The sequence below is a fragment of the Phragmites australis genome, chromosome 21, assembly GCF_958298935.1.
Source record: "Phragmites australis chromosome 21, lpPhrAust1.1, whole genome shotgun sequence".
Taxonomy (NCBI): domain Eukaryota; kingdom Viridiplantae; phylum Streptophyta; class Magnoliopsida; order Poales; family Poaceae; genus Phragmites; species Phragmites australis.
Genome location: NC_084941.1, coordinates 20,256,176 through 20,275,043, shown reverse-complemented (window position 1 = coordinate 20,275,043; position 18,868 = coordinate 20,256,176). Strand labels below are relative to the sequence as shown.

General features: G+C 40.0%; 1 protein-coding gene across 1 annotated transcript; it reads right to left on the bottom strand.

The window, feature by feature from the left end:
* Window positions 1–898: 898 nt before the first annotated feature.
* On the bottom strand, window positions 899–1,747 carry LOC133904110 (peptidyl-prolyl cis-trans isomerase-like). Its single transcript, XM_062345597.1, has one exon. It carries the CDS (start codon window positions 1,678–1,680, stop codon window positions 1,111–1,113), a length of 570 nt encoding a protein of 189 aa, XP_062201581.1. The 5' UTR covers window positions 1,681–1,747; the 3' UTR covers window positions 899–1,110.
* Between the last annotated feature and the right edge of the window lie 17,121 nt (window positions 1,748–18,868).

Genomic DNA, 18,868 nt, shown 5'->3' with positions numbered 1-18,868 from the left:
AAATATTTAAGGTCATTTTAAAGTGGTCACCGCAGGTAATAGGAAAAACACAATAACCGTGGTTCCGTAGATCGCCCTTGCACCAGACAACACTTGACGATGACTCATGCGAATTCGGCCAGCTTGGATTGTACCCACGGTAGTGCTCATCATCATTGTCGCTGCTTTAAATCGGTCCCGAACTGATGCATCTACCGATCCCATCCATGGGATGTTGTGCGCACCAACATCATTGAAGCTTCACACACTACTAAAGAATCTATTTGTACAAATGGTTCATAACTCCAGTGTAGAATACTTTTTCGAACCGCCTGTGAAAAAGAGTCTATACAACCTAATACAAAGTTGCTACACCAACAAAGATACGATTCTTTTGTTTTTTTTCCAGCATCCCTAAGCCAATTACCCATCATGTGTGTAATGTTTCACAAGCAGTTGGAGAGATTCAAAAAGATTCTTGAGATTATCCGTCTCGTTTCACTCGAATAGGGTACATCTAATGTAGCCAAGTAGCAAATCGAAGGGATGGAAACCTGCCAATCGTAGTGTAATTTAGAAATATTCAAATTTTAAATCTCAGTTCAAATATTTAAGGTCATTTTAAAGTGGTTACCGCAGGTAATAGGAAAAACACAATAACCGTGGTTCCGTAGATCGCCCTTGCACCAGACAACACTTGACGATGACTCATGCGAATTCGGCCAGCTTGGATTGTACCCACGGTAGTGCTCATCATCATTGTCCCTGCTTTAAATCGGTCCCGAACTGATGCATCTACCGATCCCATCCATGGGATGTTGTGCGCACCAACATCATTGAAGCTTCACAGTTCACACCTTCACTTTCCCAATTGGGAATAAATCGAAGCCTCTTACGAAAATGCAAGCACAAAAAGAGATGTGCAAACAGTGACTAATTTATTAATTACTTCATCGTTGTATTATACAAAGTAAACCTCTCACAAGTCACACTCCAGCATTAGTTATATCGATCTACACGCGGGATACGTACGTGCACGTGCACAATGAGGACATAAGCATATATGTATATACTCTGAGAAGTATACGTATACGTGGAAGTGTCAAGTGCACGGTAGCGCGAGAGGACGTTTCATCCGTAGAACGGGGCGCCGTCCTTGAGCTGGCCGCAGTCGGCGATGACGACGGGCTTCACCGTCCTGCCGCTCATGGACCCGGCCTTGTCCACGGCGCGCACGGCGTACATCCCATCGACGACGCGGCCGAACGCGACGTGCCGGCCGTCCAGCCACGGCGCCTTGTCGAAGGTGATGAAGAACTGGGACCCGTTGGTGTTGGGCCCGGAGTTGGCCATGGACACAACGCCGGGGCCGTCGTGCCGGACGGCGCCGAGCGCCTCGTCAGGGAAGTACCGGCCCTCGCCGATCGCCGACTCGCCGCCGGTGCCGTTGCTGGCCGTGATGTCGCCGCCCTGGCACATGAACCCGGGCACCACCCGGTGGAACGGCGCACCCTTGTAGTGCAGGCGCTTGCCCGACCACCGCCCCGTGCCGCGCTCGCCGGTGCACAGCAGCCGGAAGTTCTCCGCCGCCGTGGGCACCTTGTCGGCGTAAAGCTCGATCACTACGCGGCCCACCTTCTCGCCGCCGATGGTGATGTCCAGGAACACCTTGGGGTTGCGGTTGGACTTGGCCGGCGCCATGAGAGAATCAGTGTGTGAAAGCAACTTGCTAGAGACTTTTGCACAACTCGACTTGAGAGTTGTAAGGAGGTGGTGATGGCTATATATAGAGGTGCAAATGGGACTATGGACTTGGAGAACAGAACAACGGCCTACGTACCAAACAAAGGAGATGCTGAAAAACAACTGTACGCCACTTATGCATGTGGTCAGGCTTCCCTAACATTGACCACTGGTGTACGCTCCTCCGTTCTTTCTTATTCGATACTACCGACCTTTCACCATATATTACTTTTTCCAATTATATATATGTTATTAGAATTCAAGAAAAAAATTGAAGTCGTTAAAGTCCTTTTGAAGACAAATGAAATGACATAATTATTTTGCATCTGACAGTACTAATAGTTTTGAACTATTGATGTTAAGTTTTTTCGATGTCCAAGTGCAGAAATTCTAATGCATAAGTGAAATGAAACTATTGGCCATATGAAAAAATTTCTTTTTTAAAAAGTAATGCCTTGGAGACAATCGAAGGTGTTTCTCACGGCTATGATTCTAGTCGCTTCTGAGACAATCACGCACGTCAAGTTTTATTTCCTGTAAATGTGTTTTTGTTCTCTTTGTGCCAGAAATTAGGATGTTCTTGTTCACACACCTTGTTGCAATACAAATGCAAAAGTTGGATTCTGATTCGATACCGCTAGCTAGCTATGAGCCGGCCTATGACTATCATATGTGTATAGTGCATATAATGGACGATGACCTTTTTCAAAGGGAATATATATAGGACTAGATTAATTGCACACATTAGGTGGACCACTTCCACTGTCTTATCTTGGGCTCACAGCTATGATTAATATAATAAAATTGTATGAATATGGGCGCATTCATGATTACTATGCAGTGCTAATGAGACGTCAAACCACATGAGCTGATTAGTACTTTGCCATGAGGTACATCTCTTTGCTCAAATTCTGCGTACATAGCAAGCATGGTGGGTAGAATTTTAGGGATACATATTTTGGAGGCTGGAGGCAGAGGTTTTAGTTTAAGATGGAGGTAGAAGTCTTAAGTCAGTGATTTTCTCTCAGTGAAAGTACTGCAAATGCGATTTTCTGTAAGTGATAACCCGGCATTTCTATAGTAGTATAAAAGTACTGTAAATGCGCTGACATTATACCCATCTCGACCTCCACTCCTAATCTCAACTTCTTGCTGAGCATGTGTTCTTACGTTTAGTCCCTTTAATACAGTGGCGGAGATTGAATAGGAATGTAGAGGGGCCAGGCTACAAGTTTAGTGATTGGTTTAGTATGTAAGTGATAAAATAAGTGTTTTCGTTAGAATTTTGTAAAACAAGAGGGGCCATGCCCCTCTTGTCTAAGGAAACTCCGTCACTGCTTGAATTAAAAAGTTGCTTTTAGCAATGTGAGGAACGGTGATATTTTAAGAGGGGTGAATTAGGATATTTAGAAACCTAAATTAAAATAGCTATAAAAACTTCATAAGATAAACCTATATCAAATTCTATCTAAATGTGCTCTAGGTTTATCTAGTGTGCCTACTCTACCATTTATGAGGATTACAGCCTATTCTAGCAAGGTAAATTGCAAGTATGTAAATACGAAAACGTAAATAAGTTAGAGAGATAAAATTGGCACAAAGGATTTTTATCCTATGGTATTGATGATATGAATGCCGCCCTTAGTCTACGTTAGAGCTCCATAAAAGATATACTCCCGATCGGCACGACTCTTCCTGTCACGACTCTTGATCTACCAAGTCAATAAGACAATATCTCAAGCACGATGAGCCATCAAGTTACCAAAATAAGGTCTCATCACTAGCCTCTCTTCCGGACACTTGCCGCCATGATCACTTCAGAGCTTAAGCTACCAAGGCAAGGGTCTCCACGTCCTCATACACATGTCTTACCACCACTCCATACTAAGTCGGAGGGTCAACAAGTTTGAGCCACCAAGACCCAAGATACCGACGAGTCACCAAGATTCCAAAGCATCGACGTACCACTCGGTACAAGATAGGATCACTTTTTGATCCCTTCTTCAAGATGCAGCATCTGGATACAACTCACTCTAGACCTATAAGCACTAAACACTCTTTAATCTTGTGCTTAATTGCTTTAGATGATCACTTTAAGTACTTTGGTAGCTTGGATGTCTTTTCAAGTGTATATGAGCTTCGTCTAGACTCCAGTAGCATGCCACACATTAAATGACTGAGTGCAGGGGTATTTATAGCCTCAAACCCGCCAACTAGCTATTTTCCCAATGGCTTAGAAAAGCTGTTAACACCGGATGATCCGGTGAGAACAATAGTAGTAACACCGGATCATCCGGTGAGTACAAACTCAAAAACTAGCCGTTGGAACTCCACTCAAATCCTCTGTGAACACCGTACAATATGGTGTGCCTTTAAATCCATCACCGGACCTTCTAGTGAGTTATCTTGAGCTAGCTGAGCCTTTACAATCTCTCTGTGTAAAATGCTCCGGTGCATTCATCCGGTGTTCATTCCATTCACATTGGACCATCCGGTGAGTTGAGTCTTCTCTTATTTTCCCTGAAAATGCTCCGATGCAACTATCTCTATAATCACTGGACTATTCGGTGAGTTGATCTTCATTCTTTAGCACTTGTAGTCTCCTCTGCAAGAAATGCTCAAGTGCCATACTCCGATGTGCACAAACCAAGCATCGGACCTTCCGGTAGGTTGATATTCAGTTTTCTATACTCGCATTCTTCTCTGCAAGAAATGCTTCGGTGTTACCTAGTGCAGATCACCGGACTATCCGGTGAGATCATCAGTCTTCTCCCCCTTTGTCAGAAATACTCCAGTGAGTTTAACACACAGAGCACCAGACTATCCAGTGAGACTATCAGCTTCTGTGCATAATACTTCGGTGGGTGCAAACTCCTCTGCACTAGACCTTCCAGTGAGGTCAATTCTTATGGGACTTCTCTAATTCAATTAAACTTTCTCCCGGCTACGGTGGCTTATTCATGTATTGCATCCATGAGACCTACTAATATATATTCTTGACAAACATATTAGTCATAATGACTATGTTGTTATTAATCACCAAAATCACAATCATAGACTAATAGGGTCATTTTTGCCACAATCTCCTCCTTTTTGGTGACTGATGATAACACAACTAAAACAAGTGGCAAATAATAAATGATATCAATTGTAAAAAGTACAAAGGCTTACCACATTGCTTGGATGCATGTTCTTAATATTTAGTCCCCTTTTGTTGTGGCTTTCACTTTCTCTATTGCCACTATCTTCCTTGATCGACCCATACAAGAGTTTCTCCCTCTTTGTCAACCTAGGTGCCTCATGTTACTTCTTATATCTTCATCTTCTCCTCCTTTGTGAACTTCGGTATTCCTAGACATCTTGTATCTTGCTTCTTGCTTTAGCCATCAAACTTCTCCCCCTTTGTCAACAATCTCAAAAAGGGCTACAAACATATGTTGAACTCGAGGAAAAATGTTAGAGTACGTGCGAGATAGCTTCATAAATCATAATCTAATAAAATGATACCAATTGAAAAGATATACCAATTGTAAGGATAGGAGGCATTGCTATCGATTAAAAAGGACAAACAAAGATTATAATTCATGAAACTCACGTGATATAATCTAAACTTCCCTTTATATGTGTATACATATAATGAGACCTACTTATGAATACCACTTGTAGGAATGTAACAATATATGCATATATAGACAATAAGTAGAGCTATGAAGTTTAAATCATATCATGCATGGAGGTAGCTTAAATGTAGAAATAAATTGACAATGATACCAATTGAAGCATTTAAGCATTGCATACCTCCGGGGACGTGTTGTTTTCTCCATGAGACTACAAAAGATGCATCTAGCAACACATTTTAGTCTCAAAATCACAACCCATAGGATATACTCCCGCTAAATATGTACATACAAGTGTTGAATAGTTGCGAGACATATGCATTTGTTATTAATAGCAATAGGAAGGGTACTCTATAGATTGGTTCATGGCACATAAAAGATACGAATTGTGAAACTAGTGCCATCTAAGAGACCTACAACTAATAAATCATATAGGTTGCTCATAGGTTAGTGACAAGTACAAGCAACTTACCATATGAAAACCTACACTAGGCATTGCAATAAATTGAAATAAGCATATGCAATTCTAGACAAGGCAATGGCTCAAAAAAGATGAACAAAAGTCTAGCTATCATTACCTCATTACCTTTGGATGGGGATTTGTGTATATGATGATCATGATCTTCATCAAGGTGCCCAATCTTATACTTGGCTTTTTTTATTGAACATTCACTTTATCTTATGAGCCAAGTCTCCAAATCCTCGAGCTGACTTGTGCTTCAAGTCTTCTTTAGAACCCAAACTTTAGGGCCACTTCATGTTAGTGATAACTTCTTTGGGAACCCAAATGGGTTCGTTCCACCCCTAATTTTTTCTCCTAACCATATGTGTAACCACCTTGCTATTTTCCTTTTTCTTAAGCTTGTAGTGGTTGCTCTTGACTTTGATCTTGTGGTTAGCCTTGGTGTAGAAGGTGGAGGAGGTCTTGTTGGAGAGGTTCATTACTTTCTTCTTTTTCTTAGTCTCTTTCTTGACTTGCTTGCATTCGAAGGACTTGTGACCTTCTTGATGACATTTGGAGCATGTCATGGTGGATCCATCCGTGAACTTCTTCACTATGGTTGCACAGTTATCTTAAGGAGGTTGGACATGGTTTTTGCCATTTAATTTTGCCTAGTCCTTCTTGAGTTTTTTGACTTCTTGCTTGAACTCATCATTTTCTTGTGTAATGAGGTCATTAGATGTTTCTACAAAAACATTCTCAATGCATATCTCATTACAAAGGAGTGAGCTAGATAAATTAATTAAATCATCACAAGAAGTGCAAGCATCTACCTTAGGATTAAAATAAAATAGAGAGGTAGATTGCTCCAAAGGGGCCTTAGATTGAGAATCAATGCACTCAAATTTACCTTAAGCTCTTCATGATCCTTATTTATCAAATTGAAGTTTCTCAATAATTGCACGTAAACAAAGTAGCATGAATGTCATTGAGGGCATTGGATTTCTTAAATTTATTAGATTATTTTTTAAGGACTCTTTGTTACTCATTGATCAAATGAAAGAGTTCATCATATGAGGAAGAATCCTAATCGGATTCATCATCACTTACATCGTTTTCTATACCTTTGGCCATAAGGCACTTGTGTGATGATGGCTTGCGTGATGACTTGTGTGATGATGGCCTTGAGGAAGAGTTTCTCTTGGAGGAGTGGATGGCGAAGCTTTCATTATTTGAGCTTGAATCTTCATCTTCACTCACCCATCTTCCCATACTTGCAAATGCTTTGGCTCTTCCCCTTGTCTCCCTTTTGCTCTTGGTCTTCTTCTCCTTCTTGATGTGATCAATTGTTTTGATCAAGTCTTTCATAGAGATTCGATGATCAATCTTGGTATTGATCTTCTTGATGTTCTTCTCTACTTAGAGAGATGATTTTGGCGACTTCAAGATCCATTTCTTCATCACTTGATGTGCTTTGCTTATCATCTTTATTGCTCTCTTTATCTTCATCTTCATCTCCATCATCTTCGCTTAAGCTTGAATCTTACTCTTGCCTCCTCATCTTCGCCTTCATATGTGGGCATGTTGCTTGCTTGCTTGTGAGAGCAAGGTTCTTGGCGTCGGATGAGAAAGAGACTTCCACCCCTATGTTCATAGTCATCTCATGGGCGGTGATCATGCCGAGCACTTGACATCGAGTCATCTTCTTGATGTCATTGTTCTCATAGATGATGTAGACTATCAACTTGTACTTTGGAAGAAGGGCTTGAAGTATTCTTGCCACCACTTGATCATTGTCAATTGGCATCAAACCTAGCTCATTTATCTCATTACCAAGAATATTCAAACGTGAGTACATGTCATTAGCATTTTCATGAGGTAGTTGTTTGATGCCATTACATGATATTTCTCATTACGCACATCCTTTGTGCCTTCATGTATTTAAATGAGACTATTCCAAATATCATGTGCATTGGTGAGAAAGTAAACATGATTAAATGCATCTATATTTAAAGATGATAAAATGATATTCTTCGCCAATGCATCTAATTGTCTCTTCTTGTTGGTGATACGAGGTCTCATCCTTTTCTCGGTGACTCTCCAAACATCTAGACATTTGGCTTGCAAAAAGCAAGACATTAGAATTTTTCAACGGAGGAAATTTGTACCATCGAAAAGTGGAGCACTATGGGTATCCATCCCAACCCTAGACGTCAGAACTCTAGGATGTTAAGCCTATCAAGAGCACGAGATTGTGATACCAATTGTGAGGAACGATGACGTCCTAAGAGTAGGGTGAATTAGGACACTTAGAAACCTAAACCAAAATAGCTCCAAAAACTTCATCAGATAACCTATATCAAATTCTATCTAAATGTGCTCTAGTTTTATCTAATGTGTCTACTCTAGTGCTTAAGAGGATTACAACCTACTTAGCAAGATAAATTGCAAGTATGTAAATACGGAATCGTAAATAAGGTAGAGAGATAAACTCGGCACAAAGGATTTTTATCTCATAGTATCAATGGCATGAATGACACCCCTAGTCCATATTGGAGCTCCACAAAGGATATGCTCCCGGTCGGCATGACTCTTCTGGTCATGGCTCTTGAACTACCAAGTTACTAAGAAAGATCTCAAGCACGATGAGCCACTAAGCCACCAAGGCAAGGTCTCACCACTAGCCTCTCTTCCGGTTACTTGCTATCGTGATCACTTCGGAGCTTGAGCCACCAAGGCAAGGATCTCCACGTCCCCATACACATGCCTTACCGTAGCTCCACACCAAGTCGGAGGGTCAACAAGCTTGAGCCACCAAGGCCCAAGATGTCGACGAGTCACCAAGGCGCCGACGTACCACTCTGTATAAGCTAGAATCACTCTTTGATCCCTTCTTAAAGTTGTAGCAGCTAGCTACAACTCACTCTAGGCATATAAGCACGAAACACTCTAATCTTATGCTTAATTGCCTTGGATGATCACTTTAAGCACTTTGATGGCTTGGATGTCTTCTCAAGTGTATATGAGCTTCCTCTAGACTCATGCCACACATCAAATGACTGAGTGGAGGGGTATTTATAGCCTCAAACCTTCCAACTAGCCATTTTTCCACCAGCTCAGCACCAGCTCAGAAAAGCAGTTAACACCGAATGATCCGGTGAGAACAATAGTACTAACACCGGATCATCCGGTGAGTACAAACTCAGAAACAAGCTGTTGAAACTCCACTCAAAGCCTATGTGAACACCGTACAATACGATGTGCCTTCAAATCCATCATCGGACCTTCTAGTGAGTTATCTTGAGCCAGCCGAGCCTTTGCAGTCTCTCTGTGTAAAATGCTCCGATGCATTCATCCGGTGTTTATTCCATTCACATTGGACCATCCGGTGAGTTGAATCTTCTCTTCTTTTCCCTGAAAATGATCCGGTGCAACTATCTCTATAATCACCGGACTATCCGGTGAGTTGATCTTTATTCTTAAGAACTTGCAGTCTTCTCTACAAGAAATGCTCAGGTGCCATACTCCAACCAAGCATCGGACCTTCCGGTAGGTTGATCTTCAGTTTGCTGTACTTGCATTCTTCTCTACAAGAAATGCTCCGGTGCTACCCAGTGTAGATCACCGGACTATCTGGTGAGATCATTAGTCTTCTCCCCCTTTGTCAGAAATACTTTGGTGAGTTCAATACACAGAGCACCAGACTATCAACCTCTATGTACAATGCTCCGGTGAGTGCAAACTCCTCTGCACTGGACCTTTCGGTGAGGTCAATTCTCATAGGACTTCTCCAATTCAATCAAACTTTGTCCCAGCTGCGATGATTTTTTAATGTATTGCATCCATAAGACCTACTAACATATATTCTTGACAAATATGTTAGTCTCAATGACTATGTTGTCATTAATCACCAAAATTAGAATCATAGCCTAATAGGACCATTTTCGCTATAAGCAAGATAATTATCATTGGGATCTGATGAATTCAAAATTAAAACATTAATTAAGTTGAACATATTATAATCCATTAAGGCTCTTGTTTTATGGTTGGTTCCCTGTTGAAATATTTACTCTCAGTCCCACCAATCACAACACTATCGCTTTGGGATGTGTAACAACTTTGGCCATGGATGTCTTTTTAAATATTGAGATGGCAAAAATTGCAAAAAAATCCTTTACAAGTAGTCTAGATTTTCATTCTCCCCTTTACAAGTTGCATTTTGCCCCCATCTACGATTGATAAAGTCAATTACATAAATAGTTATATAAAATAGAGACACCTCGACATCAAAGGATGTATTGAAGGAGACATAAGATTTTATATTGGTTAAGGCATCTCTTAAGATAATAGCCTTACGTCCTATTTTGCTGTGATTAATGTAAGGAAAAAATAACTACAATAGGGATATGTGTAGATCTAATCCTAAGGATCTTGATGAGTTCTCTCATGTTCTAAATCTTGAAGCTCTTGTCAGATGAATCTCATCGTGGTTTGACTCTGTTGTGTATCTCAATGGGTTATCTCCGCTCCTATCCGACTAGGCTTCTTCTGTATTGCATGTTCGGCTCATTGCTAAGAATTTGATTACTTTGCTTGGGCTTCGATCTGGCTTTAGGATGTGGCTCTCTCCTTTTGACGTACCCCTCCCCCTCCTTATATAGTCAGGGTAGAGGAGTCATACCACACTTAAAAACTTCGAATGTAACCTTTTCGGATTGTATTACTTCTAGATATCTACAAGACTACTTCCTAATCTGAGGATGGTTTTCGTGTAAAACATAATGAACTGCCTGGAATATCAACATATGCCTTATTTCCTATAGTGGTTGTAAAACCTACCGAATTGGGTTAAGGACACGAGTATGGTAGGTACCCATTCTTAGGATATACTATTAAATATATATAATTAGGACACATGTTGTGGGGAACCATCTAAATAGTATTCAAGCTAATCATTAGAACAATCATTTTTCATAATCCAAATATTTCCTTAAGTAGATTAAACTTTACAACAAAATACATAACCCAAATATTTATTAGAGTAGTTACGCAGCGGAATAAGTTACATAACAACAAAAGATGAGTAGCGTCATTTCTCTTAGGCGACACCCCAAAATCTCCTCATATGAGTAGTTGACACTACTCCTGCCCATCGCCAACATCAGCGAGTGTGAAGTAGCCAAAAACTAAATCTTCCTCACCTGAAAAGAAAACAAAGCATGTGAGTACAAAGGTACTCGCAAGACTTAATTCATAATAGGTACTTATAAATAGTCCGACTCTAAGGATAATGCATATGGGTAATTTTCAAGGACTCAGCCACAAAGGTTAAGTAACTTCGCATGCAAAAGCAATTTAGACTCAAGTGTAAGCATCTACATCTAACCAAAACACACTTGTATCCTGAGATCATCAACATAATAAAGTTGTAACTTATACCATACCAACTCCTTATCAACACCACCAACCACTTCCCAACATATCATCACAATATCTCGATATCGAAAACTCGACGATTGATGTAAATGGACAGAAGCATACTTATAACCGAGATCACGGCAAATCTAATTGATCTTATACTCTATATGGGGTACATCTTTACCCACACGATACAAGGATCATTCGGCTTGTGTCATCCACTAAAGTGCACATAAGGGGGTACTCGTGTCAACCTTTTTCAATTGTGCTCCGACCGTTTGAACATGCACCTATAGGTACAGAGGTCCACTAGGGCTACTCCCAGAGCACCTACACCTAAAGGTATGGAGGCAGCTAGAATTACTCCCCAAGTAAACTAGATACCTTTGCAAGTCTATTATACCCACAACACCTTTATGACGTTACCTCTACAAGTCTATTACACCCACGACACCATAGGCCAACAAGCCAAAAGGTCACAGCTACAAAAGGTATTTGGCTTATCTTACTATTATATCGACATGTGGTAAGTACAGAAAGTGCCAAAGCCAGTTACAACAACAGTCAGTCCTTAAATGATTCAAACGGGCCTATAGCATCCGAGACTCCCTTCTCAAGCCATCCCTATGTCCTGCCCGAACCTCACCTCCTCCTTACTAACTTACACATCACTCCATCATCGTTTTCTTTGTGTAAGCAACGATGGTCGAACCACCGCTCGACTTCTACCGATGACTTAAGACTTGCTAAGCATAACATATTTATTTTAAATTAGACCATTAAGTGCTATTCTCTGAGGTTACAATGGATCAAAGAATAACAATACCAAGGAATGGTAATGCGACAATTAGAATCTACTCCCAAAAACCCGAACTTGACTAATTATCATACGTGACATACATATAGCATACTTTATCAAATTAAAGATAACATATGATCCAAAGTAATAGGTGCAACATGTTTAGATGCTTGCCTTGATCAAGTGCTTCACACACAATATCACAATCAGTTTTCACCTCAAGAATACTCCTATCACTCTCTGGTTCGCCGATCGCTAAAAGAAAGAACGGTGCATCACAATTAACGTAACGAAATTCTATGATTTATGCACCAAATGCCATGAAAATTGAATGGGATATGAGGTATTGATTAAAGAATATGAGGCAATAAGAATCATATGCATTGAAATATGAAAGCTCATGGTATAAAAGATTTATTTAAGGTCTGTTAAAAAAAGAACTGTAATTAAGCTAGCTATCAAGATTAAATAAGCTTTATAATTTAAACAGCACTTTCATACCAAAGTATATTTTTCCTAGATATCACTGATCATAATATAAATTTTCCAAGTGGTTTCATAATTTTAGGACATGTTATTAATTAAATGTGATTTAATTATTTTGAAACACAATTAATTAATTAATTATAAAAAGTGGTTTCATACCCGTATGAAGCTAACACATATGGTCTCATGATTTTTGGAGTTTGTATGAATTAACTATAAAATTTACAAGCTATCAGCAAAGTAAATAAAAAAGAAAAACCTCTGGTGAACAGTAAAATCTGGAAGTTTCGGGTTGAACTCAGAACTTCCGGGTATCAGAACCTCCGGATGAACCTCTGAGTGGGGGGTCCTTTGTTAAAAAATTCTTGGATTAACCCAAAACCTCCGGGTTGTAGCAGAACACAAGTTTTTCGATGATTCTTCAACCGATTCGACTTGCATATTAAAGTCTAACCCACATAAGTATGTATTGGCACTAATGCATGGATTATAAACCTAATATGCACACTCTACCATTACAAATCACTAGCTCTTGCTCATTCAAACATCTCATACTAGCTCCATTTTATCAAGAACGAAGCAGTGTTTCACAAAAGCAAGAATGCCGCTGTAAAACCCGTCCAAAGCCAAACTAATTCCTCCATTCCCACCATGGAAAACCTAGAGAACTTACCCAATGTTCTTGTCAAGGTTGGTAACCATCGGTTGGTGAAGAAATCGAAGGAAAATTAGCTTGGAGAAGAGGTCCAAGCTTTGCTGAAAATTTCAGTGGGGAATGGGTGAGGAAATTGGATGGGAAATCACCCAAATCCTCCTGCATGTAGCCAACACTTGGATGAAAGGGAAGCTAGAGATGTGGGGAAGCCAAAGTTGTGACATGCATATATGGAATCTTGCTCTTGAAGTTTGATTTGAGGGAGAAAGAGAAAGCTTGAGAGGGGAGAAGAGCAGCAGCTCCTGCTATCTTTGGGGCTGCTCGGTTGAGAGAGGAGAGGGAGAGTGAGCACGTGGGTGAGAGTGAGAGAGAGGGAGAAGGGCTGCTGCAGCACTTGTAAAGATGTCCAAATGGGTTGTGCCTACTGGGCTGGCCCGAAGCATGACACCGTAGGCACGGCCTAAGCACGACACGGCTCGAGACTAGACGGGCTGGGTTCGCACGACACGAGGTACCGGGTCATGCTTGGGCTGAGCGCGCGGCACAGCCTAGCCCAAGCAAGCACGAGCACGGCCCGAACCGGCCCGAGCAGACGGCGGCCTAGGAGGCACGGCCAGCCGGGCACAGCACGCGGCGGCCCAGGCGGCACAGCCGGCTCGTCTCGGCGCAGCACGGCCCAGCGGGCACGCCTGGGCCAGTTGTAGCCATTGTGCGTGGGCCCAGCACACGGAGGCACGCGGGGGCACGCGGGTTTAGCCTGTTAAATGGGCCTGGAACGGCCCGTTTAACCTGTTAACCCGGTATTTTTGAATTTTATAGCTGTTTTGTGACCGTTTGAGCTCCAAAAATTCAAAAAAATTATAAAAATCACTATTTTTCACCTATAAATAGAGGATCACCTTGTCCTTCCATTGCACACCAGCAACACCATTTGCTCTCTTGTTTCCTCCTCTCATTCTTATCTCAAAGTTCTTGAGAATTAACGATAATTTGGCAAAATAAGTTTGAATTGTTGCCAAAAATATTTGCATTTTTTGTCTGATTCTTGTCTCAAAGTTCTTGAGAATATTTGCATTTTTTGTAGTGCCATTCAAAATTGATCATGGATGCCGGTGATCATGATCATAATACATCCATTGATCATAATTTTTTTCTCCAGGGAATTATGGCCCCTATGATACCAGTGCTGCAGGTGATGATGGACCCGACGATGAACCTCCGGTTGGTTCACATGCAGGTGATGCAGCAGCACCTCCATCATCAGGCTCTACAAGTGCACATGTATCAGCAAGCATCGGCTCTAAAAGATCAAGAGCCGGTACTTCTGAAGTTTGGCAAGACTTTGAAAGGTTCTACAGAGAGGAAGATGGGGTAAGTTTCAGGTATGCTAAGTGTTATATTTGCAAACATGAATTATCTGCAAAGCCCTCTGGTGGAACGGGACATTTGAAGAGGCACGCCACAACTTGTAAGCGAAAGAGTGGAGCAGCCATGAAGCAGATGGTGCTGCAGTACAACCCCGACAATTCTGTTCGTCATTGGGAGTATGACTTTGCCAATGCTCGAAAAGAGTTATACCGTTTCATTGCAAGAGCAGATCTACCACTCAACATTGGTGAGTCTCCTGTATTTGAAGATTACATTAAGCAAGCTCATAATCCTAGGTTCACGCATGTTTCTAGACAGACAACTAGTAGGGATATGGTAAAATACTACAATACGTATCGTAGCAAGCTTAAAGAAATATTGCAAACATGTACATTTTCAGTTGCTTTGATCTCGGATATATGGGCAGGTAGGGCTAGAGAGGATTATCTTAGTGTTGTTGCTCATTTTGTTAATAATGATTGGAAATTAAAAAGGAGAATAATAAGTTTCAGGTTGATTGACAATGTACATACTGGTGAAAATATTGCTGAAAAAATATCTCAAGTAGTTGAAGACTTTGGTCTGACAAATAAAATATTTTCTATCACTTTAGATAATGCCAGTGCAAACTCTAGAGCCATGAATATTCTTACTCTGTTGTTTAGTACATATGCTGAATCTTTCTTGTTACATCAACGATGTGCTTGTCATATTATCAATCTTATAATAAAATTCGGTTTGAAGAGGTTGTCGCAATTACCTAGACGATTTTTGTACTGCAATATCTTTTGTAAACTCCTCTAACCAACGAATTGCAGGATATAATCAATATTATGTTGCAATGGGTGATGCTCTTGACCATGATTATTCTGCTTATTATATTAATGTTCGTTCTAAGTTATCCAATGTTTATAGTAAATATGAAACAAAGAATATCGGAGTTCGCTTGCAATGACCTCCACTAACACCCATAACCAGTAAGAAGACAACAACGTGGGGAAAAATATTTGGTGGAGGTTCTTCATCAAGAAGTTCAGAATCTTCATCACGATCATATACGACTACGAGTGCTGGAATTACAAGATCCGGAGGGGAGCTAACTACCTTCATCGACAACAACGTTATCCACTATGAACAAGAAAATTTTAACATACTGCAATGGTGGCATGAGCACAAGACAAATTATCCAGTGCTTTCACTGTTAGCACGAGATTTGTTAAAGGTTCTCGTATCTACAGTTTCTTCTGAGGCTGCCTTCAGTCTTTCTGGAAGGATAATCGAAGAGAGAAGAACAAATCTGTTAAGTGAGATGGTTGAAATACTCACCATAGTAAAAGATTGGGAACAAGCTGAAGTACAAATGCAACACACTGTAGAGAACACTAAGCTTGAAGATTCATTCCAAAATTTGTATCTAGATGTTGATGAGAACGTGTAATTTTTAATTTTTTGAGCTGGTTGTACTCTTTTTTCCTTTGTTAGAAAGGTTTTTAATGAGGCATCCTATCAATAAAGCTCATTTTTAGAATTAATTATGTGTCCCTATTATTTCTAAGTTTTTTATTTTATTAATAATTTTTCTTTCTTTTTTTCGAAAATGACCCACCACCCACCTCTTGTCTTGGCCTATAAATATCATCTCAAACTCCCTGTGATCCCATCGACCACTCATCTCTCTTTTTCTACTTGCTAGCCAGTAGTCACTTGCCCACTTCAAGAGATCAATTTCATATTTCCATTCATGGATCAAGACACCGAGAACTCGCGTGCATGGTCATAGGTGTGACAACATTTTGAAAAGGTATTTAGAGAAATTAACGGGGAACAGTTAAGATTTGCTAAGTGTAATATATGCAGCCATAAATTAGGTGCCAGATCTCCAAATGGAACAGGACACTTGAGGAACCATATTAAATATTGCAGGTAAAATTCTGGGGTTTTTAATGAAACCATGTAATTTTCGGAGTATAGCCATAGGTTGTACTCTTTTTTTCTTCTATTAGAAAGGTTTTTAACAAGGCAACCAATCAATAAAGCTCTTTTTTATTTATTTTCTATAAATTTTTTGAATTTTTTAGTTATTATTTTTTATTTTTTTCTATTTTTGGAGTGTTGCTGGGCTGAGCGTGCCTCCACCGTGCGTTGTTGTGCCGCCGTGCCGCCGACCTGTCACCGTGCCCGCCGGGCCCTATCGTGCCGCCGGTCCTGTCGTGTCGACCGTGCCGTGGGCCGGCCTGGCACAGCACGGTGGAAGATGGGCCGTGCCGTGGGCCGAGGGCGCGGCACACGGGCTGGCACGGCACAGCCCGTTACAGTAGTCGGGCCTATTGGGTCGTGCCGTAGCTGGGTCATGCTGAGCTGGGCCCGTGCTGGGCTGGCCCGAGTGGCCCATTTGGTCATCTCTGAGCACTTGAGAGGGGGAGGGGGAGGTGGGGTCTGCTGGTGGAACCGAGTGTGAGAGGGAGAAAAGGGGTGGGGCCAGCCATGGGTCCCACTCGCTAGAGAAAAGCTAATTTTAGTTGCAAACTTTTATAAAAGAAACATGAGCAACGATTATAACTTCTAAGCGAAAGTTAACTAAGCAAAGTTTTTAACATTGGGTATTTTCAAAAATACAAAGCCATTATCAAACCACCATTTTAATTAACAAGTAAATCCAAAATATTTAGCAATTAAACATGATGCTTATATTGCTTATGATGTACGAGTATGCTTAATGATATAATTAAAGAATTAGGTCGTGACACATCTAAAAACTGGACGTGTATGTTTAGAATTATGAGTATTTTATTCCATTTTGGACTTTTTTATATCTAGACTTGCAATATTTATCTGTGGCCTACTTCAATGTGTGGCAAAAATAGATGAATCATTTGATAAAAAAAAAATACATTTGTTCATCTACTTCTTAAATGCAGTTATGTAAGAAACTTTGTAAAAAATCGTAAGTAATTTAGAATAGATACATGAGTAATTTAAGAAATAGGTTAAAGCCATTCAAATTGGATGTTCAACAAATTTTATGAACAAATTAGAACTATTTAGAGGCAATATCATATTTTTTGCAGCTGCGTATTTTCAATAAAAGAATGAGAACAATTTGTGCACAATTTTACTTCAAGCAAATTTTAGAAAAGCAAATTGGTTCAAACTCGCAAACAATTTTACATACTTTACAAAGAAAAATAGATATACATGGCATAAAACTAAAGTATACATATACAGTTTTTAGATTTTATCATATAATTATTAATTATTTATCCATCGTCAATCCCACTTGCACATCCTGCCGTGGTTCTGGTCAAGCTAACCTGGTTAGGTCTAGCCAAGTACAATCCAACCAAGCGAATTTTCCATGCAACCTCTTATGGACCTATCTGATTTGGCAGACCAGTGTATACCAGCGTAACTTGCAAGAAAACGGGTTCAATACACTTCGAAGTAGTGTGGGTAAATTGCAACTTTTAAACTTGTAAGGGAAAAAACGTCGACTACCTTTAGGGGGGGGGGGGGGATTCGCTGTTTTATCTATTTAGATTAATTTTTAAAACGTGAATAGATTGGTATTTCACAAAATAATGATTTTTTATATATTATAATATAATTAGTGATCACATTTACGTTCTTTAGATTTTGTTTGTGTCCAAAATGATATTATTATGTTTGACCAGAGGGGGTGTATATGTTTTAAGAAAAGGTGCAGTTAGCCATAGATGCCCCAATGCATTCATTTATAAGTGTTGGCCATTAAATAGTTTTTTTACTTCAAGGAATGGAATGTTTAATTTATGGGTTTATAGGTTGCCTAAGGCCTCTCCTAATGCTCCAATATAACTAATTTTTTAAATATAATTAAATGTCCATATAAGCAAAAAGTTGATGTGACAAGCTATTTAAAGAGGGAAGAGATATAGCTTGTTTCTTATAGAAGAAATTAGTTCTTTAAACAATCTTAGATGATTATGAGACAATAAATTACTTTAGAAGACCTCAAGAATAAGCAACATACATATATGCATTAAAAATTAATTTCTTAACTCTAATTTCTTACTCTCTCTTAAAATGTCATATAAGAAACAAAACATTAGAAATAGGCTAACAAACTAGCGGCACGCCGCCACCCATCGAATCGATAACAATGCTGTAAGCGTAATAACAAGACAAAGATTCTTCTCGCGTTGTAACGCACCTATATATTCTTCGTCAAGTTTAAGTCAACAAAAATTTCAATTTTTTGGGTACGAGCCAACGAAATTTATCCATTTTTTGGCTGCATCTCACGAGCCTAAGAACCTAAAACCTTTTTTTCGGTTCTGCAATCCGCTGCACACACCGTCCTTTTTTGTTTGCTTAGCTTTCAA

Excerpts from the sequence above, each read along its gene's own strand:
- LOC133904110 (XM_062345597.1), bottom strand. The coding sequence starts at position 1,680 with ATGGCGCCGGCCAAGTCCAACCGCAACCCCAAGGTGTTCCTGGACATC.